This window comes from Pristiophorus japonicus, chromosome 1, assembly GCF_044704955.1.
Source record: "Pristiophorus japonicus isolate sPriJap1 chromosome 1, sPriJap1.hap1, whole genome shotgun sequence".
In the NCBI taxonomy this organism is placed as follows: domain Eukaryota; kingdom Metazoa; phylum Chordata; class Chondrichthyes; family Pristiophoridae; genus Pristiophorus; species Pristiophorus japonicus.
Window position 1 is genome coordinate 153239042 of NC_091977.1, and position 18712 is coordinate 153257753.

An 18712-nucleotide genomic window follows, 5' to 3' on the forward strand; every position below is an offset into this window, starting at 1 on the left:
TCTCGTCACACCCCCCCCCCACACCACCACCTCACTCCTCTCCCCCCCCCCCCCCCCCCACACCACTCTCTCCTCCCCCCCCCCACCCCACTCTCTCTCCCCCACTCCCCCCACCACTCTCTCTCCCCCCCCCCCCACACACTCTCTCTCTCTCCCCCACAACACTCTCTCTCTCCCCCCACAACACTCTCTCTCCCCCACAACACTCTCTCTCTCCCCCACAACACTCTCTCTCTCCCCCACAACACTCTCTCTCTCCCCCACAACACTCTCTCTCTCCCCCACAACACTCTCTCTCTCCCCCACAACACTCTCTCTTCCCCCACAACACTCTCTCTCTCCCCCACAACACTCTCTCTCTCCCCCACAACACTCTCTCTCTCCCCCCACACACTCTCTCTCCCCCCACAACACTCTCTCTCTCCCCCCACAACACTCTCTCTCTCCCCCCCACAACACTCTCTCTCTCTCCCCCACAACACTCTCTCTCTCCCCCCCACAACACTCTCTCTCTCTCCCCCACACACTCTCTCTCTCCCCCACCACTCTCTCTCCCCCACAACACTCTCTCTCTCCCCCACACCACTCTCTCTCTCTCCCCCACAACACTCTCTCTCTCTCCCCCACAACACTCTCTCTCTCTCCCCCAACACCACTCTCTCCCCCACTCCTCTCTCTCCCCCCCACACCACTCTCTCTCTCCCCCCCCCCACACCACTCTCTCTCTCCCCCCCCCCCACACACCACTCTCTCTCTCCCCCCCACACCACTCTCTCTCTCCCCCCCACACCACTCTCTCTCTCTCTCCCCCCCACCACTCACTCTCCCTCCCCCCACCACTCTCTCTCCCCCACAGCACTCACTCTCTCTCTCTCCCCCACAGCACTCTCTCTCTCTCCCCCCACCACTCTCTCTCTCTCCCTCCACCACACCACTCTCTCTCTCTCCCCCCCCACACCACTCTCTCTCTCCCCCCCCCCCCACACCACTCTCTCTCCCCCCTACCACTCTCTCTCTTCCCCCCCCATACCACTCTCTCTCTTCCCCCCCCCCCCACACCACTCTCTCTCCCCCCACACCACTCTCTCTCTCTCTCTCTCTCTCTCCCCCCCACACCACACCACTCTCTCTCTCTCTCTCTCTCTCTCCCCCACACCACTCTCTCTCTCTCTCTCTCTCCCCCCACACCACTCTCTCTCTCTCTCTCCCCCCACACCACTCTATATCTCTCTCTCCCCCCACACCACTCTCTCCCTCTCTCTCTCTCTCTCCCCCCACACCACTCTCTCTCTCTCTCTCTCTCTCCCCCCACACCACTCTCTCTCTCTCTCTCCCCCACACCACTCTCTCTCTCTCTCTCTCTCTCTCTCTCCCCCCACACACCACTCTCTCTCTCTCTCCCCCCACACACCACTCTCTCTCTCTCTCCCCCCACACACCACTCTCTCTCTCCCCCCCCACACCACTCTCTCTCTCTCCCCCCCCCCCACACCACCCTCTCTCTCTCCCCTCCCACACCACCCCCCTCTCTCCCCCACCCACTCTCTCTCTCTCTCTCTCTCTCCCACCCCCACCTCTCCTTCCCACCCCCACCTCTCCTTCCCACCCCCACCTCTCTCTCCCTCCCACCCCCCCCTCTCTCTCGACATCGGGCGCTGCAACGCCTGTAAGGAGGTGGGGCATGTCTGGAAGAACTGCCCCACCTCCAAGGCCGCTAAAAAATCTGAAGAGGCCAAGGCAGGTGCCGCCACCACTCCTCCTCGTCACCGTCCGCGTGTCGGGAGCGGTAGATGCGTGGGTATCGTTGAGGGCTAATGTCATCACGGCCTCCGACGGGGAGAAGTCAAACACCAGCAGGCGAGTCCCCTCAGTGGGCCAGACAACCCCATCACTGTGCTCGGCCCCATAATCTCACCGGCGAGCGCGGGGCATCCCATACCCAAGCCCTTGATCATACCCGCTTCCGCGGAGAGTTTGCCACCCGTGGTCGGGGTCGGGCTCGGGCACGGTAATGAAATACAGGAGGAGGGAGCGGAGGCCTCGGCAGACATGGAGGTCTCCCCGCCTCTGCGACCCTCCAGACAAAAAAGGAGGCACCACTCCGGGGGAAAGAAGGATGACCAAGATCTCTCCATGGAGGAGTCGATGCCTGGCGCGAGTCCCACGTCCCCCACCAGCGCTCCCAACACGTACCGAAGGCTGGGGGAGTCTGTCCCTCAGGAGAATGAGACAAGCTGTCCAACTTGAGCCTCCTGGGGATCGGGAAGAAGATCTGCCTGTTGTAGGGGGCACAGAGCCGCCGAATGAAAGTGTTGTCGCCGAGCGTCCTGGGGACTGTGGCGGGCGAGGCCGAAGAGGCCAAGTCCGAGCCCGCCCAGTCAAACATTGACATCTCCCAGGATCTGCTCGACCTGGCGGAAAGTGTTTGCCAGGAACCCCCACCTGCTGGGCCGTAGGGTGATTGCGGGGAGGGTCAGGAACCCCAATCTACGTCCCTGACGCTGGCGCCGGGGGATTTGGAGGAACTGAAGGTGTTTTTCGGCCCGGTTTCTCCATGCTCCCCGATGCCTGGGGCAGAGGGAGTCCTCCGTCCGCTGCCGCTTCCCGACCCCCGACCCGGCATCCCAGGAGGAGCCCGGGGGGAGAGGCTCCTCTGCTGACGATCCTGGGGGTGGGATCGTGACAGAGGTAGGGCCAGATGGTGCGGCCGGGTCGTTCGCCGTACCCTGTGTGGTCGACGGACTGGCCGCTGGTGGCGAACTCCCGGAGAAGGACGGGAACTCGGTGATGGGTGCGGGAGAGGATTAGGAGTCCATTGCCAGCGAGGCGATGGATCTCCTCGTGCCCGCCGCCGAGTCCCCCCTCATTTCTGCTAAGGAACATCAGGACTGTTTGGCGGAATGCCACCGTCGCCGCAATAGTCCGAGCCGCTGTTGCTCATCAGGTCCATCCACGCCGCTGTCAAAACCACAGGACGTGACCAGTAAAAGAAAATCTTGAGCCGCGCCAGCTCAAAACGTTCCTCACTGGATTGCTGAGGGAGTGGAGGTCATCGCACGACTCTGCTCCCACCCCACAGTAGGTTAGTTAGGGGTTGCACTATGCTCTTGTCATGAAGATAACCACAGCCAGCCTCAACATCAACGGCAGCAGAGAGGCACGCCATAGATTTAACAATTTTTCGCTCCTGCTTCCTGCAAGAAATCCACACCTTTCTGAGAAACGAGGCCATGTGGCTCCTGGAATGGCAAGGAGAAGTCTGCATGAGCCACCTCACTGCCACTTCTTGTGGGATGGCTATCTCGCTGGCCCCACATTTTCAGCTGGAGATCTTGGGGGGTCAAGGAGCCTGTGCCAGGCCACTTGCTCCATGTCACAGTTCACCTGGGGAACGTGCCGCTCCATTTAGTGAACGTGTACACCCCTCAGCCTGGTCCGCAGCAAGTGCGCTTCTTCGAAGAAGTGTACACTGTTCTAGGCTCCATTGATGTTGGCGACCGCATTGTCCTCGGTGGGGGGGGGGGGGTTTAACTGCACCCTTGAGGTGAGGGACTGGCTCCAGGTGCCCCGCAGAGCATGGCAGTGATGGAAAGGTTGAGGGACCTGGTGTGGTCCTTCGACTTGGTGGACATCTGGTGAAGCCTCCATCCCAACTCCAGCGCCTTCATTTAGGTGAGGCCTGGAAGAGGATGGTCCAGAATCGAGCGCCTGTACATATCCCGGGCGTACATTTCCAGCGTTCCGGCGGCTTCCATGCAGCCGGTGCCGTGCTCGGACCACCACTTGGTGTGGACGGAGCTTGCTGGGGTCCGTGTACTGGCATTTCAACACCTGTGGCTGGAGGACGAGCGGTTCCAGGATTCGCTCCATCGGTTCTGGTCCGGCTGGAGAAGGAAGCGGGGGGGCTTCCCCTCTTTGAGGTTATGGTGGGACGTGGGCAAGGCTCATGTCCATCTCTTCGGTCAAGAGTACGCGACTGGGTCGACCAAGAGGTGGGAGGCCAGGGTGGGGCGCCTGGAGAAGGAGGTGCTTGACCTGGTGTTCCATCTCGATCAAGTCGTCGAGAGCCCAGCCCTGCGCACGCCATGGTGCACCACCTTGCCATCCGGAGGAGGCGGGGGTCCCCAATGGAGTACTCTCTATGCGGGAGTCCTCCCTCTATTTATTGAGGACTTGGCCTGGAGGGTGTTGCACGGAGCAGTCCCATGCAATAAGTTTTTAAGTCAGTTCACGGACTCCCAGTCCGCCTGCAATTTCTGCGGTCTAGAGGAGTCTGTGTTCCATATATACGTTGAATGAGTGAGGTTGCAGCCCCGAGTCCATTATTTGAAGGGGCTGCTCCTCAAATTCTGGTTGCACTTCAGTCCCACACTCCTGATCTTTGGGCACCCTGTGCGGAAGTGAGCGGGCAGGTCGGAAGGCCTCCTCGTAGGACTGCTCCTGGGCATGGCCAAGGTGGCCATCAACTGGTCCAGGCAGCGGGCGGTCAAGGGGGTTGTTCAGCCTGACTGCCTGCCTTTCTTCCGTAGTTACGTTCGAGCCAGTGTGTCCCTGGAGATGGAGCACCCGGTATTCACCGGTATGCTCGCGGCCTTCCGCGAGAGGTGGGCGGCGGAGGGACTGGAGTGCATCATCACCCCCGGCAACCAAATTATAATTTGATTTAAGTTGACTGTCTAAAGTTTAATTTGTTTAAGTTTGTCGGTTTTAGTGTCCCCCCCCCGACCTTTAATCAGGGGGCACTTGTATTAATGTTCAACAACAAAATAGTTGTAGAGCTGTTGCATTGTGCGTGGCTTAGCCAGTCACGTGATGATCACAAGTCTCAATAAAACCCCAGTCAGTTGGGTCTAGGTCATCCACGATGAGGCATGCAGTTGTGAGCCTAGTGGTAATGTGTAGTGTGATTGTTAAAGCTTTGTTAATAAACAAACTAGTTCTTAATAGCAATGTGTTGCTATGAATTCTTAAGCAAAGAACCCATGAAGCAAATTCATTACATACAGGGAAGCATTTTTTTCTATTACCATCTGCTTGTGATATTGAGGCTCTGGAAAGGAGGGCAACTAGACTAATTCCCAGTTTAAAGCATCTCAGTTATCAAGATAGGCTAAAAGAGTTGGGACTCTACACTTTAGAGAAACACAGACTTAGGGAGGGGGAATCTGATTGAGGTTTATAAGATAATGAAGGATATAGATTGTGTTCCAGTTGATAATTTGTTTCAATTAAATAGGTTAGAAAGTACCAGTTGTAAAAAGCGAGATTCGAGGATAGAAGTCAGGAAGTGATTTTCTTTCCCAGAGGATAGTGCACCTCTGGACATGGCTGCCATCTCATGCGATGGATTCTAATTCGCTGAATTCCTTCAAGCGAGAGCTCGACCTGTTTCTGGCTGAGGTGGAGATCAGAAGGTAGGTACTGCAGGGAATTCAGGGCCAGCGCAATCTCCTAGACTAGTTTTGATCACCAAGATGGGTCGAAGAGGAATTTCTCGGATTTTTCCCCCAAATTGACCTCGGTGTTTAGTTTTTTTTGCCTCTCCCAGGAGATCAGTGGTTTTGGGTGTGGTGATATGTAGTATACGTTGTGATACACAAGGTATCGCAATTGTGTGTGACAGGCTCGATGGACCAGAAGGTCTTTACCTGTCCATTGTTCATATGCTCATATTTACATGGCATCTACAGCACAGAAACAGACTATTCAGCACAATTACTCTATGCCAACATTTATGTTCCACACAAACCACCTCCCACCCTTCTTAATCTAACCCCATCAGCATATACTTCTATTCCTTTCTCCCTCATGAGCTTATTGAGCTTCCCTTTAAATGCATCTCATCATCATCATCATCATAGGCAGTCCCTCGAAATCGAGGAAGACTTGCTTCCAGTCCAAAAGTGAGTTCTCAGGTGACTGTGCAGTCCAATACGGGAATTACAGTCTTTGTCACAGGTGGGTCAGACAGTCGTTGAAAGAAAGGATGGGTGGGGAGTCTGGTTTGCCACACGCTCCTTCCGCTTGCTCTCGGCGACGAGACTCAAGGTGCTCAGCGCCCTCCCGGATGCTCTACCTCCACTTAGGGCGGTCTTTGGCCAGGGACTCCCAGGTGTCGGTGGGGATGTTGCACTTTATCAAGGAGGCTTTGAGGGTGTCCTTGAAACGTTTCCTCTGCCCACCTGGGGCTCGTTTGCCGAGAAGGTGTTCCAAGTAGAGCGCTTCTTTGGGAGTCTTGTGTCAGGCATGCGAACAATGTGGCCCGTCAAACGGAGCTGGTCGAGTGTGGTCAGTGCTTCGATGCTGGGGATGTTGGCCTGATCGAGAACACTAACGTTGGTGCGTCTGTCCTCCCAGGAAATTTGCAGGATCTTGCGGAGACATCGTTGGTGGTATTTCTCCAGCGATTTGAGGTGTCTACTGTATATGGTCCACGTCTGAGTCATACAGGAGGGCGGGTATCACTACAGCCCTGTAGACTATAAGCTTGGTGCCAGATTTGAGGGCCTAATCTTTAAACACTCTTCCTCAGGCAGCCGAAGGCTGCACTGGCGCACTGGAGGCAGTGTTGATCCTCGTCATCGATGTCTGCCCCTGCTGATAATAGGCTCTAGAAATATGGAAAGCTGAGCTTTGCGATATAGTCCTGTGGATTTATTCCGAACATAACAAATTGGCGACGAGTAACGGATCATGAACTTTCACGCGACAATCGCTGCCGTTAGTATTCTTGAGAGACTTGTTGAGGGTGATAATTAGGAAGCCTTTGTTGAGCGCCTTGACCAGTACTTTGTGGCCAACGAATTGGACACAGCTGAAACAGAGTTCAAGTGCAGGGCGATTCTTCTCACCGTATGTGGGTCATCGGTATATGGCCTCCTTAAAAATTTGCTGGCACCAGTCAAATTAACGGACAAATCTTACGCAGAGCTGTGTACGCTGACTAGGGAATACCTCAAGCTAAAGGAGAGCATCCTGATAGCCAGGCACCGCTTTTATACGCACCGGCACTCCAAGGGCCAGAACGTGGCAAGTTTTATCACCAACCTGAGACGCCATGCGGGGCAGTGCGACTTTGCAGGATCCTTGGAGGAAATGTTGTGGGACTTTTTCGTGCACAAACTGCTGTCTGCCGAATCCCTAGATCTGAGCAAGGCCATCGCGATTGCCCAAGCCTTTATATCCACGATATCTTCACAGAATCGAAGCTCACCAGCAAGCACTGTGCACAAAATAATGTTTTCAGCAGGCAGAACGGCACAGGGCAGGGCCACATGATTGCAGTGGCCAGACCTAGGCCTAGAGTGACTCAGAGTCTGCCGTGGGGCGTGAATGCGTATCCATTTGCACCATGTTGGCGCTGCGGGGGTAGCCATAGAGCTCATCAATGTCGATTCAAACCCTGTGTGTGCAAGGGCTTTGGAACAATGGGGCACCTCCAGTGAATGTGCAAATGATCTCTGACTCACCATGTGGCAGAGTCAGGAGAGGACGATCGATCCAGCGAGGATCACGATGAACGAGCAGGAGAGGCAACTGAACCCGAGGATGCAGAGGAAGTATATGGGATACACACCTTCACCACCAAAAACCTACTGATAATGTTAAAAGTTGAACTTAACTGCACTCCAGTCTCCATGGAACTAGACACGGGGGCGAGTCAATCAGTTATGAGCCAGAAGGCATTCGAGAGGCTGTGGAGCGACAAAGCACAGCAACTCAAGCTGATCCCGATTCAGGCAAAGCTGAGCACCTACACCAAGGAACTGATACCAGTTATTGGTAGTGCGGACATGAGTACTGCATGAGGGAGCAGTGCACAATTTACCATTGGGGATTGTTTCAGGTGATGGGCCAACGCTGCTTAGCAGGAGGTGGATGGGGAAGATTCGATGGAACTGGGAAGACCTCTGCGCACTTTCTCTGCCGAACAAGGTCTCCAGTTTTCAAAGGCGGAGCAAACCCGAACTTTCAGCTGAACCAGGCATCGAAGTGCAGATCCATTTGCAGAGCCCCAAGGCACAGGCCGCTGATCACAACCACAAGGAGGTCGAGTTCAACCAAGCAGCGGCACAGGCGCGGTACCCACCACCCGAAGCCGATGACCCCTTCGTGACGATGGAAGAGGCTCCAGGTCGACCATGCGGAGTGGGACTCTGGCCGAAACGATCCGAATGAGTCTTCCTGACTCCAGAGGCAAAATACCTGGGGAGCAAGATCAAGACAGTCGGCATCACGGACACGGACGAGAGGGCTTCCAGACCATGGGAGGTCGCCGCAACGGAACAGAAGAATGCGTCGCCCAGCAAGGAAGACGACTGGGTTTGGGGCAAAGGTAAAGGGGCGGCCGCTGTGAAGGCCAGGAACCCACAACACTCCAATTAATTGGATGCACTATGTAAACCTTGTGAGTGGGTTTTCGCGGCCAATGATGTACCATTATATGGGGTTGGGGATACCATACAACAAGCCAAAGTAGCAGGCGAACACTAACCGGTCGTATACGTATCAGACGAAGTATTTGTAACAAGTGATGTGTTATCTCACAGGGTCGGGTGTGTTGTACAGCAAGCCAAAATAGTGGGCGAACTCCAATCAGTTGTATATGTATCTAACAAAGTATTCGGAGCAAATGAGATGTTACCGCACGGGGTTGGGAGTGTTGTGCAGCAAGCAAAAGTAGCGGGCGAGCCCCAAATGATTGAACTTGTATCCAATAAGTTAAACAAAGCAGCAGCTTGTACTCACGGGACTATAGAGACGTACTAAAGAGTTCCCAAAATGTGCTCGAGTCAGACAAGCTGCTCATCCCACAACCATTATCGATGCTTTGTTTCGAGAAGGCTTAACACTGTCTGTGCATTGTAACATGTTTCACCACGGGCCAGGCACGGAGAACGGAACTAATGCCATCAGTTGGCTACCGTTGCCCACCACCGGGGTGGAAATGGCGCAGCCTACAGACCCACTCGCAGTTGTGGAAATGCTTGAAAGCGAGGGGTCAACCGTAACAGCCCCCCAGCTTAGGACCTGGACCAGCCAGGATCTCACGTTAACGCCTGCCAAAGGTGAACCGCTAGACGGGATGTGGCAACCTATCCGTTGCAGAGACAAAAGATCCATCCCTACTTTGCAAAGTAAGGCAAGGCGGCTACACACAGTCGGTGGTCCGGGGCCCCCATACTACAGCCCAGGATCCACGGGGACCACTCGGCCTGCCGCTACAACCGAAAGTCTCATGGCCATTGCGGCCATCCTGGGCTTGCCAGACCTCAGGGTCAGCGACAATAGCCCAGAGCAGGCAGCCCAAATCACAAAACCTAGTACCACTAGTGTCAAGGTAGACTCCCTACAGACCCGGCTATCCTGCTATGCAATCACCAGACTGAATCACTCAGAACCGAGCATTCCATATGCCATCAGCAGAGAATGCACCACAATTTCACGGCCTCTCCACGTGACATCAGAGTAAGTGATGTAGACCATGTTCAGGGCCCCTGTTGGGCTGCTAGCACCATATTGGCCAAGGGGGGGGGGGGGAATGGAGTGTATGTGATGAAAACGGAGCGTTTATTTGTGAAAGCATGTACCGAGCTAACGAGTAAAACATTTGGACAAGACCAAACTGCGAACCACAGATAACCAGGAACCACCGTGAAAGGACCTGGCCCCCAGTGACCCACTAACACGATCAACCTCGCCGTCGACCACGAGGATGAACCCACTGTGTCAGGACTTCAACCCACGGCGGGGCGCCAGATCGCCTCAACTTACAAATAACTTGCACATAAGACTTTTGGGGGGCGGGGAGGAGGAGTAATGTTATGTACGCATGCAAACCTTACCAAAATGTAAGACTTGCCACTAGGGGGCACACCTGTGGGAGACCTAAGGGTCACCTATGCACCCTGGGGCAAGCAGATATAAAAGGTGATTCACCATGCTGCTTCTCCACTCTGGAGTCTGAATAAAGAGACAAAGGACACAACAGTTTGTGCTTGCGATATAGCCCTGTGGATTTATTCTGAACATAACAGAGCAGGTGCCAATGTTTGGAGCAAGGGTGTTGCCAGGATGCCTTGTAGTTATTCCTCTGGCAGAACAAGATGTTGGTGATGACAAGGTCGTGTTCTAGGCATTTTGTCAGGAGCAGAGTACCGCTGAAGTTGGTTTTCCCTACCCTCGCTCTGCCAATCACACCTCCCCAGGGATCTGTGTCCTTACCGACCCTGGTGTTGAAGTCGCCAAGGAGGATCAGTTTGTCATCCATAGGGACGCGGGACAGGGGCTGATCTAGGCTGGAGTAAAATCCCTCTTTGGCCTCATCTATTGTGTCGAGTGTTGGGGCGTATGCACTGATAACTGTGGCACACTGGTTGTGGGATAGGGTGAGTCGGAGAGCCATGAGACATTCGCTTCTGGGGTGGTTGACCAGTTCGTTCTTGATGGCGAAACCGACTCCGTGGAGGCAGCGTTCTTCCTCTGGTTTGTCTTTCCAGAAGGTGGTGTAACCTCCACCTTGTTCCTTGAGCTGGCCTTCACCTGCTCGCTGGGTCTTGCTTAGGGTGGCGATGTCAACATCGAAGCGTCTAAGTTCCTGGGCAACAATGGTGGTGCGGCGTTCCGGCCTGTCGCTGTTGGAGTTGTCCATGAGGGTCCTGACGTTCCAGGTCCCGAACTTCATTTTGAAGGATGGAAGATGCCTGTGCGTGCATTCTTGTAACATGGGGTGGCTATTGCACACCGGCTACCACACGGGCTTAGCAGAGCAAGGTCTTGGTCCAGTGGCAAGGGGGTCCAAGACGACTGGAGACCAGGCACTGCTGTATGAGCCTAGTTGCCTATGGTGGGATGTGAGCCGAAAGCTTGGCACTGAGCAGCGCTCTTCGGTGAGGTGGTGAGAAAACAGAGGCCTGGCTGAGGGCAGGCATTGGGATGGTCAGAGGTCCACTTTGTGAAAGGAGGAGGTGTCAAATAGGTCAGAGTGACCACAACCATTGTGTACACCACGTGCTCGACAGAGACTCCGCCATTGAGTGGGGCCAGCGGCCAGGGGGAGGGGGAGGGGGAGGCCAGAGCGTTGTTGGTGGGATGAAGGCCAGGAAGTCGCCGGTGGGATAAAGGCCCGAATGCCACCGGAGGAATGGAGGCCCGAATGTCACTGGAGGGAAGACTCGTGCGTGAGTCTCCCTCATGAGCTTATCTAGATTCCCTTTAAATGTATCTATGCTAGTCACCTCAACTATTCCGTGTGGTATCACTCTTTGGGGGTTACCACTCTTTGGGTAAAGAACTTTCATCTGATTTTCCTGTTGGATTTATTAGTGACTATCTTACGTTTATAACCTCTAGTTTTGCTCACCCTCACAAGTGAAAACATTTTTTCTGCTTCTACCCTATCAAATCCTTTCATTATCTTAAAGAAATCCTCAGCATTCTCTTTTCTGGAGAAAAGAGCCCTAGCCTTTTCAGTTTTTCCTGATAGTTACAACAACAAATTTTCTACTTTACAGGATTAAACAAATCTTTCGTGAAAGGCTACCTGGTGGAAAAGAATTATAGTACATTTCAAAATGCATCATAAAAAGTATCAAAACTAAAAGAATCCTGAGGGAGCAGCGTTCCCCCAAACCCCATAAATAGAATATTCTGTACCACCCAAGCTCAATTCCCCTCGCAAAAAACTTCTAAATCCATCACAGCAAAAATGCAACCGTTGTGTGCTTTAATTTCCACCCTCTTATATAACACAACTGATCGAACATTGGAGATTTCTCTATGAGGATAATTTTTACGCAGCAAATTGTTACGATTTGGAATGCACTGCCTGAAAATATGATGGAAGCAGATTCAACAGTAAATTTCAAAAGGGAACTGGATATATACTTGAAAAGGAAAATTTTGCAGGGCTATGGAGAAAGAGCAGAGGAGTGGGACTAATTGCATAGCTCTTTCAAGAGCTGAACAGGCATGAATGGCTGGAATGGCCTCCTTCTGTACTGTGATTCTATATACCTGCAGTTTAGGTCATGACCCACTACACTCCCACTGTAGCTAATTCTTTTCATATGCCATATATGAGGCCAGCAATAAAAATCCCCAAATTCAAAGTAATAAAAAAAAAATTCAATTCAGTCAGCTTGAAGCAGCGCCCTTGGTCATAGACCTTTATTTAGGGCTGTTCATTTAACTGTACGTTGCTTTTGGAGTTATCAGCTTATTTGTGGTTGTGTCAGCTTCTCTGAGGCTGTTCATCAGATTTTCCAAATGTCGTAAGTTAGCATGTATGGACCAACTGAATGTAAGATCAATGTATGACACTTGTTCTATACAATAATCACAAACTCAGTCCTCTTGGTTGAGGACAAATTGGATCAACGAACAATGAGTTATGCTCTTCCCTCTTTATCACTGTTGCATATCAGGATATTGCTGACAACACTCAATAGTGTAACAATAGAAATCACGGTCAGTATGCTGTAAATCAATAAAGATTACAGCCAAAATTCCATTAAAAACAAAAGTGAGTTAAACAGATGCTCAGTTCAATGAAATTAGAACAAAAATTCCATCAGAATTCTACCCTTGAAATTAGAAGCAAAAAGAATGAGCGCACAGTGAAAATTTAAATAAAAACTGCCAACAGATTCCACCATGTCAATGTACCAAGAGTTTGTTGAAAGCAATCCTAAGTAACATTTAGGATTAACCATTACCATAACTTGGGCAGAACTGTCCTGAAAGCTTTTTATTTTTGAATATATTTCAAATAGTACAAGTACCTGGAAATCATTCAGGTCTGTGTAGAATTGATTGTTGCTTTTGACATCTGTGGTCATCCTCATAGCAATTTCTTGATTTATTTCACCCCTAATATCAACAATATTAGAGATTTCCAGTGACAGCCCATCAATTCCTGTATTAGAAAAAATAGCAATTAGAGTTGAATACACACATTTACAAATACTATGGCCGGAATTTTCTTTACCTTGCTGGTTAGACGTGGTTCCCAAGCTGCGTGAAACCCGTTGCCATGCAGAGAAATTTTAAAAATAAGTGAAGAAAGACTCTTAAGTGCCCATTAACTACCTGATGATGATCTCAATTGGGTCCCCCGCCGCTGCCAGTTGGGTCGGCTCCACGATGAGATGCGCCTGTGGGAAAGGCGTGTGAGAGCAAGAAGACAGCGGGTTCCCGACCCCTTGTCAAAAATAACAACTCTCCCACCTGACCCACCATCGATTACGCCCGATGTCACCCCAGAAAATTCAGTCCTATAAGTGTGATTCTACACTCCTGCTCTCAAGAGTACAGTTTCTCCACTGTGAGCACAAAATCATCTTGTATATACCATCTTATACACAACCTTGCTGTTCCATCCTTTAGAAAATAACATTTTTCTTTTTAACACTTAATAAAAATCATATTAATTGTTGACCCTTGCCGGAGTCATTTTCTCACGAGTCGTGTAAACATTTATGCACAGTGTTATTCTGTATGAAAATTACCTCAAAGTGAATTAAAACAAATATGTAAGTGCACTTTTGAATCATAGAATCATACAGCACAGACGGAAGCCATTCGGTCCATTGTGCCTGAGCTATCCAATTAATCCCACTCCCCTGCTCTTTCCCCATATTCCTACAAATTTTTCCTTAATTATCCATTTTCTAATTATAGTTATTTTGATGTTGCATTGCTCCTGTTGCAAGAAGCACTGCAATCAATACAAGAATAAAAGAAAACATGGAATAAGAAAAGGCCACAATATTTGGTATTTACAATCCTCTCCTACTAAATAAAGTCAATTACAAAGGTATGAAGGCAGAGTTGGCTAAAGTGGACTAGGAAAATAGATTAAAGGGTAAGACGGTAGATAAGCAGTGGCTGACATTTAAGGAGATATTTCATAATACTCAGCAAAGATATATTCCACTGAGAAGGAAAGACTCTAAGGGAAGGATGAACCATCCGTGGTTAACGAAGGAGGTAATGGACAATATTAAATTGAAAACAAAGGCATCCAATGTTGCGAAGACTAGTGGTAATCCAGAGGATTGGGAAATTTTTAGAAACCAGCAAAGGACAACTAAAAAAAAAAGAGAGTGAAGATAGATTATGAGAGTAAACTAGCAAGAAATATTAAAAGACAGTAAGAGCTTCTACAGGTATATAAAAAGGAAGAGAGTAGCTGAAGTAAATATTGGTCCCTTAGAGGATGAGACTGGGGAATTAATAATGGGAAACAGGGAAATGGCAGAGACTTTGAACAAATATTTTGTGTCAGTCTTCACGGTAGAAGACACTAAAAGCATCCCAATAATAGATAATTAAGGGACTATTGGGAGGGGGGAATTTAAAACAATCACAATCATTAGAGAAAAAGTACTTGGTAAAATAATGACTAAAGGTGGACAAGTCCCCTGGACCTAATGGCCTGCATCCTAGGGTCTTAAAAGAAGTGACTGCGGAGATAGTGGATGCAATCTACCAAAATTCCCTGGATTCTGGAGAGGTTCCAAACCGTAAATGTAACGCCCCTATTTAAGAAAGGGGGGAGACAGAAAGCAGGAAACGATAGACCAGTTAGCCTAACATCTGTCATTGGGTAAACGCTGGAGTCCATTATTAAGGAAGTAGTAGCAGGACATTTAGAAAATCATAATACAGTCCAGCAGAGTCAACATGGTTTTATGAAAGGGAAATTGTGTTTGACAAATTTACTGGAGTTCTTTGAGGATGTAACGATCAGGGTGGATAAAGGAGAACCAGTAGATGTAGTGTATTAGATTTCCAGAAGGCATTCGATAAGGTGCCACATAAAAGGTTACTGCACAAGATAAGAGCTCATGGGGTTGGGGGTAATATATTAGCATGGATAGAGGATTGGCTAACTAACAGAAAACAGAGTTAGGATAAAGGGTCATTTTCAGGTTGACAAACTGTAACTAGTGGGGTACCACATGGATCAGTGCTGGGGCCTCAACCATTTACAATATATATTAATGAGTTGAATGAAGGGCCCGAGTGTAATGTAGCCAAATTTGCCGTTGATAAAAAGAACGGAAGGAAAGCAAGTTGTGAAGAGGACATAAAGAATCTGCAAAGGGATATAGATAGACTAAGTGAATAGGCAAAAATTTGGCAGATGGAGCATAATGTGGGAAAATCGGAGGTTATCCACTTTGGTAGGAAAAATAAAAAAACACATTATTTCGATGGAGAAAACAAATTCTTGCGGTACAGAGGGATCTTGGGTCCTTGTACATGAAACACACAAAGTTAGCATGCTGGTACAGCAAGTAATTAGGAAGGCAAATGGAATATTGGCCTTTATTGCAGGGGGGATAGAGTATAAAAGTAGGGAAGTCCTGCAACAACTGTGCAGGGCATTGGTAAGACCACACCTGGAGTAATGCATACAGTTTTGGTCTCCTTATTTAAGGAGGGATATACTTGCATTGGAGGCAGTTCAGAGAAGGTTCACAAAGTTGATTCCTGAGATGAAGAGGTTGTCATGAAGAAAGTTTGAGCAGGTTGGGCCTATACTCATTGGAGTTTAGAAGAATAAGAGGTGATCTTATTGAAGCATATAAGATTGAGGGGGCTTGACAGGGTAGATGCAGAGAGGATGTTTCCCCTCATGGGGGAATCTTGAACTAGGGGGCATCATTTCAGAATAAGGGGTCGCCCACTGAAAACAAAGGTGAGGAGTTATTTCTTCTCTCTGGGGTCGTAAATCTGTGAAATTCTCTACCCGAGAGCTGTGGAGGCTAGGTCATTGAATATATTTAAGGTGGAGATAAGACAGATTTTTGAACGACAACGGAGTCAAGGGTTATGGGGAGCGGGGAGGGAAGTGGAGTTGAGGCCAAGATCAGATCAGCCATGATCTTAGTGAATGGTGGAGCAGGCTTGAGGGGCCAAATGGCCTACTCCTGCTCCTATTTCTTATGTTCTTATATACAGAATATATATAATCTACTCGATCATAGATTCTGCCTCATCGCGAGCAAACATTCTGCAGGAATACCGTGATCGACAGCTGCCATTAGAAAAGTAGCAGGTTTCGCCAAGAATGATGAATATATAATGACAAGAAATAATGGGAGCAATTTTGGTATGTGACACAGTTCGGGTAGATGGTGGACAGGACGTTTGTTCTGCCAGCCAATGGGAGGCCCAATAGATTTCCAGATCAAGCCTCTTTAAAATACTGGAGGCAGTTGCTGGTGCTAATGGCACTACTTATAGGCAGCTCACCATTTGGGAGGATGGGAAATCCAGTTGGTCTGCAGCTTTTAAGAGGAGGAGGAGATTTCGGTGTTGCGCAGTGGATAGTGTGTACTGAGGCAGAAGGCAGAATGAAGACGACCAAGACACCCCAATTTTCAGATACTGCCATAGAGATCCTCATGGAACAAATGAGGACCAATAAGAAGGTTCTCCTTTCTTCAGATGGGCGAGCGTGCCCCAACAAATTAGCCAGCTGCAATGGAGAGGTGTGGCTGGGGAAGCATTGTTCCTGTGATTTGGCTGTAGTGCAAGAATACATTAAATGACATGTGATTTGAAGGTTGGACTCCTCTTCACATCTCTCTTACTTCTGCAACACCCTACTTTAGCCCCAGCACTAGCAATTCTTCCCTTGTCCAATTGTGAAGCCTCATTCACAAACATAGTGTGACATCTTGGGGCTCAAATTAATTGCCACTCATCTGCTACTGCTTGCTCTTATGTGCTAATCCTTGACCTTTTGCCATTTTTCTAGGTCCTTCAAATGACTTAGGCTCTGCAACTGTGCACGTGGAGGCAGACAGCCATCTTGAAGATGCAGTCACTCACTCAAACCCTTCCAAGCATTAGCACAGATATCACAGCATGCTGAATGGTAGATATAGTGAGTTAGAGGAGTCTATACGGGATGATTCCAAAGCACGTGAGCAGGAGCAGGTGTAAGTGGAAAGGACAGGGCAGGAAATGGCTCACTGGAGGCCAATCTCGGGTTCTAGATCTACTGCAAGGACAGAGATGCAGACTTTAGAGGCCCAGCCTTTTAAAAGCAAATTGCTTCTTTGCACTAGCAATTGCTGAATATACTGGACTACCTGCCAGAGGGAAAATCGTAACATGTCAGAGAGTGTGGAAAGATCCACCACTAATGTGTAGGATTCTTTCATGTGCCATTGACACGCTGCCATCAGACCTAGAGCATGTGGTCACCTCAATGCATGCTGCAGCTGTGCCCTTCTTGCAGGTATCTGTGGCACCAGTATTAGTATACTGGGGCCATGTAGGATCTGGGCTCCTCCGTCACCTCTACCTTGGACAGGCTGAGAGACTGAATTGATTGGACCTTCAATTGGATCATGAATGTCTGCCCTCCCACAATTCATTGGGAGTTCTGAGCTACAATCCTATATGTGGAGTAGTTGTGCAATGTGAGTGGAGGTGTTATCCTCTCTCAGGGTGACAGCACACCTGCATCCTTGCCACCCCATCAACCAATGCCCATCCTGGTGCCAGCAAGTCAGCTGGGTTAGATCATCGTAGCTACCACTGAGATGCTGCAGTTTGCAACTAGGTCCAAGCATCTGAAGAGTTCTCGCCTTCCAACTCCCATGCTGAAGCCACTGCGGTAGCACCTTGTAGCAGTAGTAGAGTAGGTAAGAAATCACTTAAGAAAGGCACTCTGGGTTCACACCTGCTTGATAATTAATTTGTAGGCATTTGTGTAAGTCAATTCAAATCTTTGTATGCAGATGGTTCCTGTAGTAGCTGGTGAGCATGTAATGTCAAGTGATATGAATATCAATGTTGATGTTTCGGCAGATGTAGTTTATTGAAGGGTGGAAGCACTGGGAAAGCCTGCAATCTACGGGAACCTGGGAGCTCCATTCTGCTGCTAAATAGGATTAATAGGACTGTAGACAAATTCATGAGCCAAGAACAAACTGGATACAGAAACAGAAGTTCATTTGACAGTCAAGTTTGTGTAAAGAAAGAAGGAATTTGCATTTATATAGTGTCTTTCACGACCTCAGGACGTTCCAAAGTGCTCCGCAGTCAATTAATTATTTTTTTAACTGTAGTCATTGTTGTAATATAGTGAGTTGTGGCAGCCAATTTGTGCACAGCAAGGTCTCACAAACAGCAATGGGATGACTAAATCATCCGATTTTAGTAATGTTGGCTGAGGGATGATTGTTGGCCAGGACAGGAAACTATGAAGAAAGAAGAGGTCCTATTCCTCCATGTACTCGGGGTGTGGCTCCTTGCACCAATCGCAAAATTGAACAGATAAGTCTGTTCATCAGCGCTGCCATACTTCAGATTCAGTGACAAAATAAAGATTTTTTTTAAGGTTGTATTGTTAATATGTATGAATTTTATTATAGCCCTGAAATTTTGTAAGTGCATGTCTCAAGATTAATTCTTTGCCTTTAGTCACTGGTCCACTCTTATGCACTGTTCGCACATTTAAATCTGGCACTGGGCAACTTCCATACTGTTCGCTGCAGAAATTCCATTCTCATGGGGAAAATGTGCACATCTTTCTGGAGGAGACAGTGTAGGGCACCCCCAATGGCCCAGCCCACTCTGCTGCAGTTTGCAGCCTCCTTAGGCATGCGGATACCCGGGATGCACCTCTTCCTGATCCCACCAATTTTGGTGAGGTAAGCGCTGGAGGTCACATACAGGCATGGATTTT

At 49.4% G+C, this 18712-nt stretch overlaps 1 protein-coding gene across 3 annotated transcripts in view; it reads right to left on the reverse strand.

Moving 5' to 3' along the window:
* Positions 1 to 18712, reverse strand: part of man2a1 (mannosidase, alpha, class 2A, member 1) — a 340299-nt gene that overhangs the window by 93589 nt on the left and 227998 nt on the right. For all 3 annotated transcript variants that reach the window (XM_070884021.1, XM_070884015.1, XM_070884009.1), the window contains exon 17: positions 12783 to 12916. In XM_070884021.1, coding sequence (XP_070740122.1) covers positions 12783 to 12916 — 134 coding nt within the window. The remainder of the gene's footprint in view (positions 1 to 12782; positions 12917 to 18712) is intronic.